Source organism: Wolffia australiana, chromosome 6 (assembly GCF_029677425.1).
Source record: "Wolffia australiana isolate 7733 chromosome 6, ASM2967742v1".
Lineage (NCBI taxonomy): Eukaryota > Viridiplantae > Streptophyta > Magnoliopsida > Alismatales > Araceae > Wolffia > Wolffia australiana.
The window spans coordinates 18,989,986-19,008,948 of record NC_135840.1 but is presented as its reverse complement, the minus strand read 5'-3'; the positions used below and the strand labels follow the sequence as shown (position 1 = coordinate 19,008,948).

The 18,963-nt window shown below is 39.2% G+C and overlaps 1 protein-coding gene across 1 annotated transcript; it reads right to left on the bottom strand.

Moving 5' to 3' along the window:
- Positions 1-6,262: 6,262 nt before the first annotated feature.
- SWI2 (switch 2) lies at positions 6,263-13,597 on the bottom strand. The gene is made up of 8 exons (XM_078577301.1): positions 13,126-13,597; positions 12,382-12,488; positions 10,402-11,311; positions 10,070-10,317; positions 9,452-9,578; positions 8,993-9,268; positions 8,174-8,405; positions 6,263-6,961 (listed from the first exon to the last, which is right to left on the bottom strand). The coding sequence occupies exons 1-8, from the start codon at positions 13,555-13,557 to the stop codon at positions 6,402-6,404; spliced, it is 2,892 nt and encodes a 963-aa protein (XP_078433427.1). The 5' UTR covers positions 13,558-13,597; the 3' UTR covers positions 6,263-6,401.
- Positions 13,598-18,963: the final 5,366 nt, after the last annotated feature.

Sequence of the window (18,963 nt, the reverse complement as noted above, 5' to 3'; positions counted from 1 at the left end):
CACCTAAACTCAGTAACTTTAGAATAGTCCAAGGATGAATGACTAATCACCGAGAAGCGAGTGTGAGAGAGAGGGATACAGAGATAGAAATATAGAGGGAGAGAGAGAAATAGAGTTAGAGATAGAAAGATAGAGGGAGAGAGAGATAGAGTTAGAGATAGAAAGATAGAGGGCGAGAGCGATAGAGTTAGAGTTAGAAACATAGAGGGAGAGAGCGATAGAGTTAGAGATAGAGAGATAGAGGGAGAGAGATAGAAAGATATAGGGAGAGAGAGATAGAGTTAGATATCGAAAGATAGAGGGAGAGAGATAGAGATAGAGAAAGAGAGAGAGAGATACAAAGAGAAACATAGAGATAGAGGGAGACGTAGAGATAGAGAAGCAGAGAGATAGAGGGAGAGGGAGATAGAGATAAAGAGAAACAGAGAGATAGAGGGAGAGGGAGATAGAGATAAAGAGAAACAGAGAGATAGAGGGAGAGGGAGATAGAGATAAAGAGAAACAGAGAGATAGAGGGAGAGGGAGATAGAGATAAAGAGAAACAGAGAGATAGAGGGAGAGAGAGATCAAGAGAAACAGAGAGATAGAGGGAGAGGGAGAGAGAGAGAAAGAGAAAGAGAGAGATAGAGGGAGAGGGAGAGAGAGAGAAAGAGAAACAGAGAGATAGAGGGAGAGGGAGATAGAGATAAAGAGAAACAGAGAGATAGAAGGAGAGATAGAGATAGAGGGAGAGAGAGATAGAGATAAAGAGAAACAGAGAGATAGAAGGAGAGAGCGACATAGAGGGAGAGAGAGATAGAGATAAAGAGAAACAGAGAGATAGAGGGAGAGAGAGATATATATATATATAGATAGAGAGAAACAGAGAGATAGAGGGAGAGAGAGATAGAGATATAGAGATATAGATAGAGAGAAACATAGAGATAGGGGGAGAGAGAGATAGAAATATAGATAAAGAGAAACAGAGGGATAGAGGGAGAGAGAGATAGAGATATGGATAAAGAGAAACAGAGATATAGAGGGAGAGAGAGAGAGAGAGATAGAGATATAGAGATATAGATAGAGAGAAACATAGAGATAGGGGGAGAGAGAGATAGAAATATAGATAAAGAGAAACAGAGAGATAGAGGGAGAGAGAGATAGAGATATAGATAGAGAGAAACAGAGAGATAGAGGGAGAGAGAGATAGAGATATAGATAAAGAGAAACAGAGAGATAGAGGGAGAGATAGAGGGAGAGATAGAGATAGAGAAACAGAGAGACAGAGTGAGATAGATGTAGAGAAACAGAGATATATACGTAGAAATATATATATATCTATAGAGAGAGACCCCTGATTAAGCCCACCTTCCATAAGAGCTGTGTATTGGATGTAGGGATCGCCGTTCTGTGGTCCCTGAGGCCTGTGTACTGCCATTCATTTTAGACATTATTTATCATACATTTGATCCTCATTCAAAGATTTTGAACTGCGAGCAAAAATCTCCAAGTATCAAAACAGAGTGTCTAAATTAGTTTCATTGGATAGTATATTGACCCAAGGCCTTTTACTGGGTAGAGGCATATCGTGTCTCAGACGCGTATTGTGTTTTAGGCGCATGCAACGTCTCGCTCCGTCTCATCTTATTACATCGGTTCACGGGCACGTGAGAAAATCTACCTTCCCGCTCATGGGCACAGGGCATATCACAGCCTTCTTGTCGTCATTTAATCTCTTACTCCTATCCGCCGGACAGAGATGAGCCCTTAAGAACGTACACGGCTCTCTTGTAAGCCTCTTGTTGGCCTTCCCCTTGCATTCCTATTACGGCTCCGCAGCGCATGCGGAACAGTTCATTTTTTGTACCTTTCAAGTAAATGTAATGGGACCGAAACCCACGTCAAGACATCCGGACCAAGGGACTCCAAAGCTTTCCTGCTTTGCCCCCCCATCATCCTCTCCCAAGACCAGAGTAATTGTCATCTCACGGGATCAATATTTAAGCGCGTCCGACTCTCGATGTAGATGTGACCTGGTTTGCTTGAAGGAGCGGAACGTCTCTCCTGAAAATATGTGTTGTTTGGAGGACTCTATGGAAGAGACGCCTGTTCTTCCACCCGCCGAGCGTCCCAGTTCTGCCGTGACGTATTTTTCCATTAGAAATGGAAGCGGAATCGATACAAGGAAATAGCAGAATCAGGGTCGTGCGCCTCTTAGTCTTCCATTTCTGTCGGAATTAAGCTGTCAATTGTTACCCTTCTCTAGACTATCTTTGAGTCATTATTTTGGAGGTCCCTGAGATGTTGTCTCGCGGCATTTTATGAGTCCTATACTCGACTCAGTTTAACGCCCATGAAGAGAATAATTCTTTCTGTTCTGGTTCCCAACTCGTCTTCGACATTTTACTGAAAACATTTAACATCTCGCAAATCATTCGCCCCAAACTCTCGCGTCTCTTTACTTAGATCGGCTTGCGCACAACCACCGTCATTTTATTGTACTGACTTTACAGAATGGCACTAGAAGTACAGACTATGAATTCGGTACTTTTACACCGGAAAAATAACCTGGATAGCGACTATTTTAGTGGCATCGTGGAGGGAAATTCCCGGACCTACGCACTGATTCGGAGTGATATTTATGAAGAAAAATCCAGGCTTAACTCTTTCGGCATGAGTGAAATCCCGGATATATGTCACTTCCTTTCCACTTAAAATCCGTCTAAATACACACCACATAGAATTGATAAAGTTTATTGGAACAACAGTGTTAATGGCAACGAGAAACCAACAAAAACTAGGAGATGGTAGATAACGGGGGTGCTCAAAGATGACAGAAATCTAACACGGACCCTGTTATCGCTGAAGAGTCGGCAGCTATGGACAAAGGACACAGACACTTGATGAACTTATACAGAGCATGCCTCCACGGATGGTACACCACGCCAGTGGATTTCAGAACATCCCTCCACGAACTTATATCGGACGCTTGATGAAGATATTTACGTGCATGGGAAATCAATTCCATCTTCCCCGCACATTTTGAATCGGGTGAAGACCATCCAAGGGCTGGGGCTCACCTAAATAAATTGGTGAGCTCCTTAAAAAAGGGTCCAACAAGGGGGGCCTAATAAACATGGGGCCCCTTTAAAACACAATACTAAATAAAAAGGGTCCCCGCCAGATTGACACGCCAAGTATCAAAACAGAGTGTCTAAATTAGTTTCATTGGATAGTATATTGAAAAATTCCCTCGATGAACTTATAATATAAGTTTTGTTGGTGAACATTAAATATTATAAAAAGGTTTGACATTCAATTTCATATTGATTATAATTATATTATAGTTAAACAAGACTTACAGAAATATATTTTTATCTGCATGCTAGAAAAAGGATGAACCATGCTAAATGGTTGGCTGTAAGTTGCTTATACCAAGAGCCACGGGACATCTTACTCTGGCAAACATCAAGAAGGATATTATAGCTTGTGAATTGGCTAAGTTAAAAACTGTAGCTAAAATATTGTCTAAATTTGGTCAAAATTTGATTTGAGATCAAATCTATCATAAAAAACATAATTATCTGAAGCACTATGGATATTAGCTTCAATCGCAACCATTATAACATTTTACATTAATATATGACTCGAACTAAAAGAAACAATTATATGAAAACCATGCGTTATATACAATTACTAAGATGGTATAAACAATATTCATCCTTTCCACTATGACAATAAACACATGAATTCACAAAGGTGTATTCCATTGTTCTTTGTGCAAACCAAACTTACAAAATTTACTAAGTCAGCTCAAATAATTTTATTTTATAATTATCACTTCTAAGACCTATTCAATTTCCAACTAACATTGGTTCCTAAACTTTTACTCCAAAAAATCACGAAAGATGAATTTCTTTGTTCTTGTATCAGGAATAATTTTTCTCCATATTTAATCGCCTACATATTACTTGAAATAATTTGATGAATATGGTCTAGTGATGGATGATCAAGTAAAGTCCAATTTTAAAATATCTAATAATTATAAAATATTATCTAATAGGCTTGAACTGAAAAATTAATGACCAACTATGAACGATGAGTAAACTTAGTATTAATTCAAATTATGTAATGCTTAGTTTTTTATTTCCAAATACATGTTATGAAGGTAATCCCTTGGCTTAAAAGTAATCGAGGCACTTCCAACTGAACTGACCTAGGGTTGAAAATTTCAATGGGGAATATAGTTTTGAACATTCGGGAATTATTGATCGAATCAATTTTGGTAAAATGACTTGGCCATTAATATTTTATTTCAAATTCATGCATTCTGTAATTTGCGTTATCACATTTTAAGAAGAGATGGTGAGGGATTAACACTGATTTCTCTTCAAAAAATTATTCAGAGACCATTTACTGTGATACATTGATGGTCTACATTCAAAGTAGCAAATTATTTCAAAAAATTTGATTACCATTTTTAATGGACTAGAAATTCAAATTAGTGAATTCAGTATAAAATTTTCATCGTTGATGACATTGAGGATTTATGAGAATATTCTAATATTTAGTTGAAACTATTGTGAGGGAAAAAGTCTCAGTAAAGTCTATCTATATCATTTTGTGAGAAATTTGTAGCATGTGATGCGAGGCTTGAGGATATTTTGTGAGATTTATCGAAGATAAAATTATACTTTTGACTAGGAATATTGTGGAAAACTGGTGATTATTTCATTCCAAATAATGTGATAAATTTATTAAATAGGACGAGAACATGAGTGTTAAGGTGAAGCTCTAACCTTAGCAGCCACCCTTTCAAGAGTGGTTTTTTCAAATATGAGGAGAGATTATGAAGTGGCTTTTCTAATTCATCTTTATGAAGCTTAGATGTGAGACACGTAGATTTGAAGATTTAGACAAATAAGTGCCCAGATTTAGAAAGAAGAATGGATGTTTTCAAACTCAGATCCATCTCCTAATCAAATATTTGAAGCCCGGATGGCGCATTTTATATACTTCCATATCAATGTCACCATTTTCATATCTATTTTTTCCATCAATTATATGTAGGCTGGAATTAGGTTTCTTGTGGAATCAAATATTGGCACCGGAGTGTGAGACTCATATTTATGCACTGTGTTTTTTGTTTCTGACCTGCCTGTAGATTTATTAGGTTAAAGAAATTGTGCATGTCCTCTATCAGCTTCAGGGGCATGACATCAATATTTTTATTTCCACATAATATTTTCAATTTAATTCAGTTATGCTAGGTCGAGGCTCCCATTTAAGTAATACAACCCTTTTGTTCTAACTTTGTTATTGTGGAGGGTAGGTGCAGTTCTTGCTGGCTTTAATTATCTGATCCTTTCATTATCAAATCTACCTTCATCACCTGCACAAAATTTTGACAGTTTCCAATAAGCTTGAAAGATTCACCAGGTCTTTATTTCTTTTGGAATGTTCTACAACAAGTTCTCTTAAATGTTCTTTTACAATCCCTAAAATGCTAAAAAAATGAAATTTATTCATTTCTTCTGGAACTTATGTTACCAACTAATTATTTTCACAGGACCCTCGAGTGTTTATTACTCATTTTACAAAAATCTAATGATACATTTTATTGATAACAGTTAGGTTGATTGGACCGTGGTTTTGTGGGAATATTCAGTTTCATAATCAAAGCTATACTGAACAACTTTTGCCATAATTGTTGCACACTAAATTATACACATGTTTTTTAGTCTCTATGATAAATCCATAATTCACAGTTGTACAGAAAATTCAAATGGTGCAATAGACTAAAATAAACAGATTCCACGTTAAGAATCAATAATCATTGCAGAAATGATCAAGTTGATTCAAAAGTAAATGTGACCCTAAATACACAGTACCACAAACACAAATATCTTATATGTATGTGCAGTATTGGAAGAAAATCATCTTTATGCAATGGCTTAAGAACATGCTTTGGACAATGTTAGTGATATGAAGGCTGCTGGATATACAAGCCGAAGAAGCCCAGACATAACAGTCCAGCCCATCAAGGGGTTTAGTTAAGGCAGGCCTTGTTAGAGGCTAGGATAGGATTTTGCATTGTGAGTTTCCATTTGGCAGTCTCCCCCTCTCCCATCACATGGTTGTGATCCCCTCTCTCGCTCGTCTTTCGCCTCTCTATCTTGGTCATGAGTACGAAAATTCATCGAGTTCCAATATCAAAATTGAAGTTTCACATGGAATTCAACAACGTTCTACATGGGAACAAATTAGATAGCTAGGCATCCTCTAAATGATAAATATGTATTATATCACAGTAAAAAGAGGCTTCCTGCATATGTCACAGTTAGGCATAGTAGTAAATGAAAAAGGAGGAAGACTTTACAGAAGATCAGCTATATGTACATCTAACATGAGCTCCCCTGTATTTATAATGTACTTCCTTTTCTTTTCTTCTTCCTTTTCTTCTCTTCATAGTGTTCCAAGAGGACCTCCTGCAGCTCAGATGGCGACGCCGCAAGCACCCATCTGCTAAACTCTTCCACTCCCATCCCTCTCCCTGCTGCAATTAGTTCATACTCTATTCTCTTATTTTTTCTCTCTCTAGTGGTTTTCTCTTCCATGCAGCCAACTAGATTTTCATCCAAAGTCTCTCTTCTGAAGATGGGCATCAGCTCAAACTCATCCCTCTTGCTACTTCTCTCATTCCTTAGTTTCTCTCTCCTGCAGCCATCTATTTTCCTCTGACTTTCATCTAATTCTCCTTCTTTCTTCAGTCCCTTGAGATTGAATCCTGCTTCCTTCCTGTTTGCCTGTCTAGAAACATATTCTTCCCCAGGTGCATGGGGCACAGAATTAGCTTTCTCACTGTTTATTCTGCTAGAAGGTTTCTGTCTCACACAAGCAGCTTCTTCCAGCTTGCTTTCTTCTGAGATCTTGACCAGCCCAGCATTCACAACGTCCTCGTTCCGATGAGCATAAACAACCCCTATATGAGGAAAAAAACAGATATTATTGAATAATCCTTGTGATATACTGTTCCATTCATTTTCTTTTATATACTGTGCTCTAATGAAGTGAGTTACTTAAAGGAACCTTCTCTTGCACCCTTCCATACCACAGGAAAGAATTGAAGAGTGCGTCTTTTGTTGTATAGGTTTCTTATTAGCTTTTCAAAACCAAGGCCAAAATAGAAAATGAGAAAATAAAATCCAAAAGCCACAATAGCATATACTTCAACAGATCTGTAAGCTTCACATTCAAAAATTTCAGGATCCCTAAGTGGGGACTAAAACCTAAAAGTTAACTGCGGCTCACATCATAAGTCAATCGGGAACATAAACATTTGGCACATTAGCAACACACTAATGAACTGGAAAACAAAAGTCTATGAACCATCTTATGACACATCTTCTTTAATGGTTTTTCAGACAGATAGCCTCATCACCATATTATATTTTAATTACTTTATCGGGTTGTACCGCTTCTTTTGATTGTACACTTGGCCCACTATATTGGGCCCACTTTGTAACCCCATAAAAGATCGGGCTAATCATTTAATGAAGTGGTTGTTCATTTTGTGAAAAACTCTAACTGTGCAACCTTCTGCTACCAAGTCATCCACTTGATGGAGGAGAAGATTTGACATGTTTCTCTGTCAGTCTGACGTAGCTTCCACAAAAAAGAGTATAATACAGCAACAAAGGTGTAATTTTATTGTTGCAAAAAAAGAACAAAAATATTTATCTTATTGTCGGGAAACCTCAAAATTAATATTTTCACAGAAACATACATATTACGCAGTTTGTGTTTAGAGTGAGGTCGCCCTAACTTGAAAAATCACGAGAAACTACCAGCTATGCCCATATTTTTTATAGACTAAATTCTTCTATGACAACATCCTCTGACATGGAAATACCATTGCAATATTTCAATGATCAAATTTTCTCATTGGATTTTTCCACGATCGTCAAGTGGAAATAACAGGCAACTTTGTATTTCAGTGATGTTAAACTAGATTCTATGGTTTTCATGTTAAAGATTAGTAATGAGTTGGATAAGGCCATAATGTGGTTCCAAAACTTCCGTGAGCTTCCTGTGATACCTTTTGCTATCAGAGATGAACTCAAAGAGGCAGTCAGAACATAAATAAACAAGGCATAATTCATTGAAGGGGGCTAAAAAAGATGAAATCACTAACCCATATCATACAATGGCCTAAGATTTCTCTGAGAAGAAGATTCAGCCTCCACTCCTTTTTTATTTCCCATGTTTCCCTCGTCTTCTGCACTTCTCTCCTCGAGGCAGCAAGATCCTGCATCTTTTCTAGAATCTCTCAATGGTTCAATGATTTCACTGGTGAACAGTTTATCAGACAGATCCCGAAAAAGATTGCATATTCCAAACAGCTCGCCTTGGAATTCTTTACAGTCCTGTGAAACAGTTTCTGTTAGACAGGAGAGCGATACCGCTGAATCAGTTTTTTTTTTCAACATTAAAAGGGATGATCACCCAACGAGTCGGTGACCCTCACAATGCTGATGGATGTTTATTCGCTTCCAAAAATATTCGGTTGTTTTATGGAAATTTGCAATCAGCTATCAGCATATTTAAGGCAGATAGAATGGAATGAAGTGTGCGACTTTATTTCTATGGGAATATTGGAGAGCTGCTCTTTGAAAGTATCGAATCAGACTTTAGTAGGGAGCTTTATGCAAATTTTTAATAATCTATTTGCTTATTTTAGGCAGATAGAATAGTTTATTGGCCCAAACTTTTCTTCTACTAACAGCTCTCCACGCTCTCCAAATTTGGAGAGTTTCGGCTTAAGGTTACCCAAATCAGTTCTTAGTAGGGTGTTTAATGCAATTTGTAATCATCTCTCTGTCTATTAGAGGCAGATAGAGTGGAATGAAAAGTATGGGTCTTTGGAACCAAACTTATGCTCTAGGGTTGCCAGGGTCTTCCGAAACATCAATATTATAATTATGATAATGATTATGGTTGATTGCTCTCTTACCTGGACACCTTCAAAGTAGCGCTTCTCCATCTTCCCTGAAACAGCAATATTGGAGAGCTGCTGTTTGTAGACTTGCCTGGTATATACAAGTTCCTCGACGGAGCCAGCTGCGAGGAGCCGAAATACCACAACATGGCGCTTTTGACCATAGCGAAAAGATCTATCCTGTGCTTGCAAATCCTGAGATGGATTCCAATTTGGGTCAAAGATCACAACCCGATTGGCACTTACAAGATTCAGACCCAACCCACCGGCTCTTGTTGAAATCAAAAACACCTGCGTTGTAACATCAAAACATGACCTAATGTGTTGTAAGGTTTTCTCAGGTTTACATAATCACAGATTGAGACACGATGTTTATAATGCTATTAGCATTTCATACTGTGATTATGAAACAACTATTCGGAACTCCTTGGGATTTACTATCTCTGTACTTGTGTAATAAATAAAATTAATTGCCTGTCTGCTGGGGCTCTGGTTGAAATCGTCAACTTGAGACTGGCGTAAGCTCATTGGAGTTGAGCCATCAAGTCTGGAGAAGCAGTAGCCTTTCCGTATAAGGAACTTCTCCAAAATATCCAGCATCCTGTTAACGCAGGAAACAACTTCAAACAATATGAATAAACCATTCCTTTTATTTATCAGAGATAAAATGTGAGAAAACAACTGCTTTGTAGAAAAAATCTAGACTAGTTAGCCCTACTGCGGCAAAGTAAACAATGGTAAATGCCGCCAACCTCGTCAAAACTGTCTACTCGGCAAAGTTTTTGTGTACATTTTCAAGGCGGCTGAAAACGTCTTACGGTTCTTTGATTTTCTCCTATGAGGAAATCACTCACACATAAAGAACCACATGGCTTCTTTTCTGTAAAACAAGATTACATGAAACTCAGTCCAGTGTAAATGAACTTTGACCTGATATCAGGTCAATAACAGGTCTAAATGAAAGATTCCCCAGAAAGCACCTGACCTTATTTCCTACAAGCCTTGATGCAATCGCCTAAACTATACAGTCTTAAAGATACGGACAAGAAAATAAGTTAAGTGACCTCATAGTAAAGAGAAATTAAAGTGCACCTAACAGAGTAGCTGAACAGAAGAACTTTATCACCAGATGAGATCCACGTAGACAAAAGCTTGCCCAAGACCTTCATCTTCCCGCAATTATCGACATCACTTAGACCCATAAAACTTTCAATTTGGGCACTGCCACTGACCAAGTCGACGTCTGGCCCAAACAAAACAGATGCCAACTCAGCATCCTTCTTTTGTTTCTCTATCTCGTCCCTCGGATTTGGCTTGATCAACTCCAGGTGATTGCTGATCTGGAAAATCATGCAAATATCATAAATTCACGAACCAATGGAAAAAAGAGAGAAATGAAGAAAGCCAAAGTTCACCCCACTCACTTGCTGAAGCTTCATTAGACAGGGAAGAACCACACAGAAGGGGCAGGATTCACAGCCCTCAGCCTTGTCCTTGTGAAGGTAAGACCAAATTATACCAGAAGGAATTATGCGAAAGCAGCATTTGGCCCGAGTGAGCGGACTTCCACAAGTACACGAAAGATCCTTGTGTACAAGGCAATCAATCTCTGGCTGCGCCAACATTCTTCTATAGACGCGCCTTTGAAGCTCGCTCATTGCACAGAAAACAACGTTATCTTCCTTTCCCAGCATGAGATGACCAATCGTCTCCTCCTTGGTCCTCCTCAAGAGATACTTTCGAAGAACTAGTGAAAGCTGTCGCCTCCTCTCTTCCGCGATCGAGACGAATCTCTCTGGAGCACTCACTCTCTGTCCGTGCTTCAACGGCTCATCGTAGAACTCATGAAAATGCTCCCTCATTCCAAGAGATCCCGGAGAAAGCAAGTCAAAGAGATTGAACAATTCCATTATTTTATTCTGCATTATGGTTCCAGTAAGACCAAACCGCCGCTTTGTCTTGATCTCTAAACACGCCTTGTAAAGGCGAGATTTCTCGTTCTTCAAGCGATGAGCCTCATCGTAGACAACAATCTCCCACTTGATGTCAGCAAGGATCCCTCCGTGGATTCTGAGCGTGTCAAAGCTGGTTACGAGGGCCTCGACGCCTTTGGACTGAAGCTTCTCAAGGACTAAATCACGGTTAGGCCCATGGTAGATGGCAACGTGAAAATCACTCCATTCTTGGAATTCATTCTCCCAGTTACGTATGACAGACGTGGGACAGACTACCAGTACTGGGCCTATGCTTCTCTCGTGGACACCGTGATTTTCAGAACCTTTTCCAGATATGGCAACCAAGAAAGCAATGGTCTGCACTGTCTTTCCGAGTCCCCTGTAAGCAAAAATATTTTTAAGGGCAAAAAAGTGGACAAGTGAGAACACCATTTGAAACAATCCCTGCCAGATGATAATACTGCAATTAAAATTTCTAATGGCAATTTCATGGACTGGTCTGTGATGGCGAAGTAAACATGTTCACGTTAAAAAGTCAATGAAGCTGCAAATGAATGATACAAAGACAATTAATATGAAAATTCAGGTTGTCTTTTGAACAAGAAAGGGTATCCAACATACGACATATTGTCAATAATGTCCAAGAGAAGAAAAAATCCTAACTTAAAATGGTTATACGTTATGACGTTTAATCAAAGCAACATTTTCATTGTAAACGTCCCACTGTAGCAACCTCATGACATCAAAGAAAACTATACTTGTCAAGGGTTGATATGCCTCTCTGAGCACGTGTGACATCGCTGTGTTATTTGAGCTCTCAGCCAAGGAGGAAGAAGTAACTAGCAGAGAAGACAATAAAAATAGCGGCTCATTTTTACTATTCAGCATAGGGATGGATTAGTCACAGCCCAATATGAATTATGATGGTCACGTGTAACGTCTACTATGGCCTCAAACTAAGTGTAGCATGTGAGTTTCACATGCTACAGAATACGGCCTTAACACTGAAATTTCCAAAAAAGAAAAGCGGAATAATTCTGTAGATAAATCGCTCATCCCCCCCCCCCAAAGTAATGTACATTTGGAAATCTAAATTATCCAATGTAGTCAGAGAAACCAGCAGACAATATTAATTACTAATCCAAACATCCAGATGTCTAAATAGTTTGACGAAATAATTATTATCATTTCATCAGTGATAAGATGGAAAATTGTATATGGCTTTTTTGTACAGAGCATTTTGAAAAATTTTCAGATCCTAACCTCAGTTCAGCATTAATTCTAAAAACCATTATCTGGTGACGTAAATGTCATTGTCAGAATAATTCTTAAAAAAAAGATATGCAGAAAATGCCATCTGTTTTCATTTAAATATGATGAGCAGTCGGTGAGAATATTGAATCTGTTGGAAATGCAATATTTCACAGCCCATCAGCAAAGAAGACTCACATGTCGTCTCCAAGAACCCCACCATGGTTTTTCTTGTAGAGCCCATACAAAAATTTTACACCGTCTCTTTGGTGATCCAGAAGCCTGCAGTTGATTGATGGGGGAACCTGTCCAGAATTTCGTTATTTACATAAAAAAACACTTTCATAGTGAAAAAGAAACTTTCTTTCATTATCACACACGTAATCTTAGGGTATGAAAACTAATCAGAGAACACTGAAGTTATCTCACTCGTTAAATCAGTTGAATTAACCAAGAACATTAGGTAACATAGAGGGTTTTCTCTCCTCTATCCCTATTCACCTTTTATCCCCTTTTATCTCCTTTTATCTCTCTATCCCTCCATATCTCTCCATATATCTATCTATCTATCTCTCATTTATCTCTCTCTATATATAACTCCTCTCTCTTCCTCTGTCCACTACCAGGAACTCGATCAATCAACACTTTCCCAATGAGAAGAAGAATCATGAGACAGAATTTTTCGAAAAAAATATAGAGAAACAAATAACTGATAAGATCTCAAACTCAGGGGTAACGAAAGATGGTAAACTTTCTTAGTTAATCATTCTAAATAATCTCCTCGAAATCCTCGTTTCGCTGTTCTTTCTTTCTTAGATAAGTGTTTTTATACAATTTAACAAACGCTCATTCTGGCTGGGCCGATGGAATTCATAAAAAAATAGAAGAAATACGACTTATGGAGAGGATTAACGGCAAATTAAAAAAAGGAAAACCCTTTACCTCAACAACGGGAAATTCACCAGGAGAGGAGAGAACGAGTGGCTCAAACGGCCCTCTGACAGAACCAGAAGCGAAATCCGAAGAGCCGAGACGAGACGAGACGGCGATTCCTTCATCTTGAAGCTCCCCATCAACTTCTTCTTCATCATTGGGAGATGGCTTCTTCTCCTGGACGCCAAAATTGGGTTTTTCTTTGGCGGGCGCCTCGTGAGAGATGAGAGGAAGAGGAGGAGAAAGTGGGTTCGTGGGGAAATCAAGGGAGTCGGTGCATCGCCGTAGTTGTTGAGAGATGGAGGATTTGGGAGGTTTTCTGAGGGGAGCAGAGGACTCAGGATGAACTGATGGGGTGAAGTTTTCCTGATGTGATCTTGAGGAGGAAGAAGAAGAAGATTGGGTGTTGTTCAGAGTCTCTTTGAAGGATTTCAAGGACATGACAAAGAAACAGAGATGGGAGACTGAGGAAGAGCAGAAAAAGTGCATGCACTCATTTATAAAGGCAAAGCAGCCTATATATATAGAGATAGATAGAGATAGAGAGAGAGAGAGGAAGATCAGAGAGTGTAGAGCAGCCTAGATAGAGATAGAGATAGAGATAAAGAGAGAGAGAGAGAGAGGAAGATCAGAGACTGATGAAATTTTTAGTTGACAAGGATTTACTAATTCGATCTATTCGATATCAGTAATCAAAATCAGTTGTGAAAAATTGTATCTTTCTCTCACGTGATTGCTCTCTCTCTCTCTCTCTCTCTGTTCTCTCTCTCTCTCTCATCGCTCTCTCATGCCGGCTAGGGATGGGGGATTGGGACAGATCGTTCGAATGTTCGATCCGATCGGGCATTCGAACGATTGAATCCGAAGATCTGTCCAGTTCAGATCAGATCCGAACACGATCTGCGCGTCTGTTTTCAGATCGGATTGTTCGAACAAGATGGCTGTTCGGATCGAATGTTCGAAGAAGATCTGATTCGAACACGTTGTTCAAATTGGATTTCATGCGTGTTCTCTCTCTCTCTCTCTCTCTCTCTGGTTCGTTCTCTGTCTTGCGTGTTCTCTCTCTCGCTGGTACGTTGTCTCTCTCTCTTGCGCGTCCTCTCTCTCGGTCGCTTCCCTATCTCTCTCCATCTCTCTTTCTCACTCATTTTCTCTCCCTCTCTCTCTCTCTTTCTCTCTTTCTCACTCATATTCTCTCCCTCTCTATCTCTCGCTCTCTCTCTCTCTCTCTCTTTCTCGCTCATTCTTTCCCTCTCTCTCTGTCTTTCTCGTTCATTATCTCTCCCTCTCTCTTTCTCGCTCATTCTTTCCCTCTCTCTCTGTGTCTTTCTCGCTCATTTTCTCTCCCTCTCTCTTTCTTGCTCATTCTTTCTCTCTCTCTCTCTCTCATTCTCTCTCCCTCATCCCTCCTCTCTCTCTATATATCTCTCGTTCTCTCTCTCTCTATAGTTCTCTCTTCTATCTTTCTCGGACTCTCTCTATATGTCTCTCTCTCTTTCTCGCTCAATCCTGTACTTTTAGCAAGGACCTAGTTTGGTCCAGGTCCAGTCATGTTGACTAGTCAAAGTCGAACAACAAAAAGTCAACATAAAAAATGGTATGGACTTCTCGTCAGAGGGAAAATTTCTTGCAAAGTCACTTATGTAGCCCATCTTGAAAAATGAAAAGAAGAATAAATTGAACAATAAAAGAAGATGAGAAGTAAGAAGGTAAAGAAACATAACGAGAAAAAAGAAAATCAGGAGAAAGAGGAAGAAGGAAAATAGTAGAAAAAAGGTAACGAAGAAGAAAAAGTAAAAGAAGGTTTGAAAAGGAGAAGAAGAAGAAGAATAAAATAAAAAGAAAAGAAGATGGAAAGAAGAAAAAAGAAGAATAAAATAAGAAGAAAAGAATAATAAAAAAGAGGAGAAAAATAAAATAAAAGAAGAACGGGTGATGAAAAGAAGAATAATATAAAAAGAGGAGAAGACTAAAAGAAATGGAGAAAACTTTGACAGAGTATAGTGTAGAGTGGAGAAACCTAACATAGCTTGAAATGCAATGACCCAAACTTGAGAGAGTTGGAAGAGAGAAAGAAACAAGGATAAACTAAACATTCTCGGGATTGAGAGCAAGAAAGAGGGACCCAAAAGACTGGGAGAGAAAGAGACAGAACGTGAGAGGGAGAGAGGTCGTGCGAGCGAGAGAGAGAATGGGAGAGAGAAGAGAGCGTGCGAGAGAGAGAGAACAGGAGAGAGAGAGAGAGAGCGTGCTAGAGAGAGACTGAGAGAGAGCGTGCAAGAGAGAGAGAGTCTGAGAGAGAGAGAGAACGGGAGAGAGAGAGAACAGGAGAGAGAGAGAGAGCGTGCGAGAGAGAAAGAGAGAGAGAGAACGGGAGAGAGAGAGAACAGGAGAGAGAGAGAGCGTGCGAGAGAGAAAGAGAGAGAGAGAGAGAGAGAGCGTGCAAGAGAGAGAGAGCAGGAGAGAGAGAGCGTGCAAGAGAGAGAGAGCAGGAGAGAGAGAGCGAATGCGAGAGAGAGAGCAGGAGAGAGAGAAAACGGGAGAGCGAGAGCGTGAGAGAGGGGAGAACGGAAGAGAGAGAGCCTGAGAGAGAGAGATAACGGGAGAGAGAGAACAGGACAGAGAGAGAGAGAATGCGAGAGAGAGAGAGAGAGAGAGAGAGAGAGAGAGAGAGAGAACAGGACAGAGAGAGAGAGAATGCGAGAGAGAGAGAGAGAACGGGAGAGAGAGAGAACAGGACAGAGAGAGAGAGAGAATGCGAGAGAGAGAGAGAACGGGAGAGAGAGAGAACAGGACAGAGAGAGAGAACGGGAGAGAGAGAGAACAGGACAGAGAGAGAGAGAGAACGGGAGAGCGAGTGCGTGAGAGAGGGGAGAATGGGAGAGAGAGAGACAGAGAGACAGAGAGAGAGAACGGGCGAGAGAGAGAGAAAGCGAGAAACGGAGGTAGAGAGAAAGCGAAGGAGCCAGAGGGAGAGAGAGAGCGTCCGAGAGAGAGAGAAAAAGAGAACGGGCGAGAGAGAGAGAAAGCGAGAAACGGAGGTAGAGAGTGTTAAGGAGTCAGCACCAAGTGCGCCAACTCGCTCACATGGGATCAGCTAAACCGTCAGATCAATGCACCCTTCAGTTATAACGGTCAGGATTCAACAGACCCCATGTGACCGATGCACCGATCAACGGCTGCGATCGGTGCCCTTATGCTGATTATAACAGTCGAGATTAAATCGGTCTCCTCAAAATATAACCTTTGTGTCTGCCACAACGGTCATATAATTAGAACGGTAACTTTACATTAACGGTTATAATATCATACTATAAATATCAATCCCATGCAAGTAGAATTTTACGGATGAATACAACGGTCTAATTTCTTCTTGCTAGCTTCTTCTTCTCTCCTCTCTTCAATCCCTCCATCTCCTCTCCAATCTCTGTCAAGAATCTTTAACAGAGAGAAAGTGAAGGAGCCAAAGGGAGAAGGGGGGGGGGAGAGGGGGAAGCAGGGATGACCATCAGACTGGATCCGGCCCGAGCTTCCACTCCACAATAAAATGCTGGACCGGCAGCCCCCATTCGGTCCAAAATGTCAAACCCTACTCGCTCATTCTCTCTCTCTCGCCAGTTCTCTCTTTCTCTCTCTTGGAATCTCTCTCTATGTCTCTCTCTCTCTCATTTGATTAGTTATGTATATTTATTTTTTAAGTAGTTTAAACACTGCAATCCGATCAGATTGGACCCCCGATCCCAAGTGGAGGAGAACAAGGAGAGAGAGAAAAAGATTCTAAGAAAATGAGACATATAGAGAGAGAGAGAATGAAATTGGGAGACTCAGATAGAGAATGAGAGAAAGAGGATAAAAAAAGCTAGAAGTGGAGTAAAAAAGGACCCCTTGTGATTGTCTATTTTAAAATGTACTGGTTTTTAAATTTATTATTTGACTCATTATTATTGAATAGTTGATATATTAATCTGGTAACATCACCAAATAGACTTTTTTGCCAGAATTTTCAGCCACATATTTTAGTTTCTTTAAGCTCAGTGACCGTTATCTTTTATTTTTCTTAAGAAAAATGTATTTATTGTATCCAAACTATTACAGATTCAGCTGACTAATTGTGGTGAATATCCTAAGTTTGTTATGTGATTATACATGTTTTATAGAAAAAGGAGTCACACACTTAGTAATGAGAAAATGCTCCTCGATGAGCTAGAATGAGTACAAATAACTATACTTGTACTTGCCATATGCTAAAAAAGGTTTCTGAAATGTACTTGGAATCATACAGGTACTTGATTATGAGGGGTCTACTAGATTTTTTAAGAACCATGTTTTATCTACTTCATTAAATTCATTGCAAAGCTAAGGAAAAGGAACTTTTTATTAGGTCTTAGTTATTGTTCGATGTAGGATTTCCATTTTCTAAAGTTGGATGTTTACATAATTTTAGATGATACTTTGAAAGGGTTTACTTTGTTTCATAGAGGATTTTTACACTGGTTTCTGATGTAAAGTGCATAATCAAATACATCTAGAAGACAGATTAATTAATCATATATTAAATTAGCCCAACAAATAGGTTGAGTAGTTAACAAGCTAGGCGCTAAGCTACACCAACAATCACATTCATTAACTATTTTAATGAACATTTTTTTCATCAGTCATCATGCTGGCATAATCCCTCATATGCATTACATTCCTCTAATAACATGGGATATAGTTGATTGTGAAACCCTAATTGGTCATGCTAGAGATGAGTGATGCTTTGGGTTTCATTGAAAAAATAATTTTCTGATATTTTCATTTCATTGGCCAAGGACTTCATCTTTTCATCTTCCTTGAGTCTATCTCCTCATTTATCGTGGATGAATAATCCCATTTTTAACACACAATTACCTTCATAGACTGCTTTCTGCATTTTATGTAAGACTATTTGGCAGCCTGTGATAAGGGACTAGTAAGTTATGGGCAAAACATAATCCCCGTCCATAAAATGTCCTTGGATTCTCAAGTTGAAGGACCAGCTACACAATTGTGACATGAATCAAACTGGTTGATAGTTAGGTATAATACCTGTTAGTTTAGGTGGCCAAGGAACAACCAAAGAAGGGGGGGGGGCTGAATTAGGTTCTATATTTATATTTTAATTAGCCTAGGATTTTTCTACTTAAGAAATGAGGTAGAGGAAATGGAAGCCAGCTATTTTTTTTTATACAGCTTAGGCTAATCCTTAATGCTCTTCAGGGGTATCCGTCCTGAGGTAATGATGTGGCCTAACCAAGTTTGTGTGAATGCCCCCCAAGCAAATCACTTGGAAATAAGGCTGAACAAGGATACCAAGAAAAAGAAAAAGTCGATGAAGCTTTGTCGTCCGCAACCCTCAAAGGTTCCACGGAATGACACTACTTCAACTTAGCCCCCAAAGCGTTCTTCTTATGCCCCCCAAAGCCTTGACCTGAGTGATCACAAATATCTAGCAATAACAGTATATTTATGAATGATGTATTCTCCTCAACAACACTTAGTATTGATGGCTACTCGAAATAGTATCCAAGGCAATGATCAATGTTAAGTACTTCAACAAAAAACTTTTATATCAAAATTATGTTGAGTTAAGTATTCATAAATCTAACTATGACTTCCCTTCAATAATACCTCCTTGTTTGTGGTCGTTCTTTCTTCTATCCTTTTCTCCTCCACGTTTTTCCTTGGATAAAAGTCTTAATTCGCGTTTGACATTTGATGCTTAAAATGCCGATATCTTTTTCAATCCTGCACCAAATGCAATGATTCTACCTGCAATGGTTTTGTAACACAATTTCACACAAATATTATCTCACACAAGATATTCAA

Excerpts from the sequence above, each read along its gene's own strand:
- SWI2 (XM_078577301.1), bottom strand. The coding sequence starts at position 13,557 with ATGTCCTTGAAATCCTTCAAAGAGACTCTGAACAACACCCAATCTTCT. Across the intron at positions 10,318-10,401 it reads GTCTAATGAAGCTTCAGCAA|ATCAGCAATCACCTGGAGTT; the intron begins GTGAGTGGGGTG and ends ATGATTTTCCAG. Across the intron at positions 8,406-8,992 it reads GCTACTTTGAAGGTGTCCAG|GACTGTAAAGAATTCCAAGG; the intron begins GTAAGAGAGCAA and ends ACTGTTTCACAG.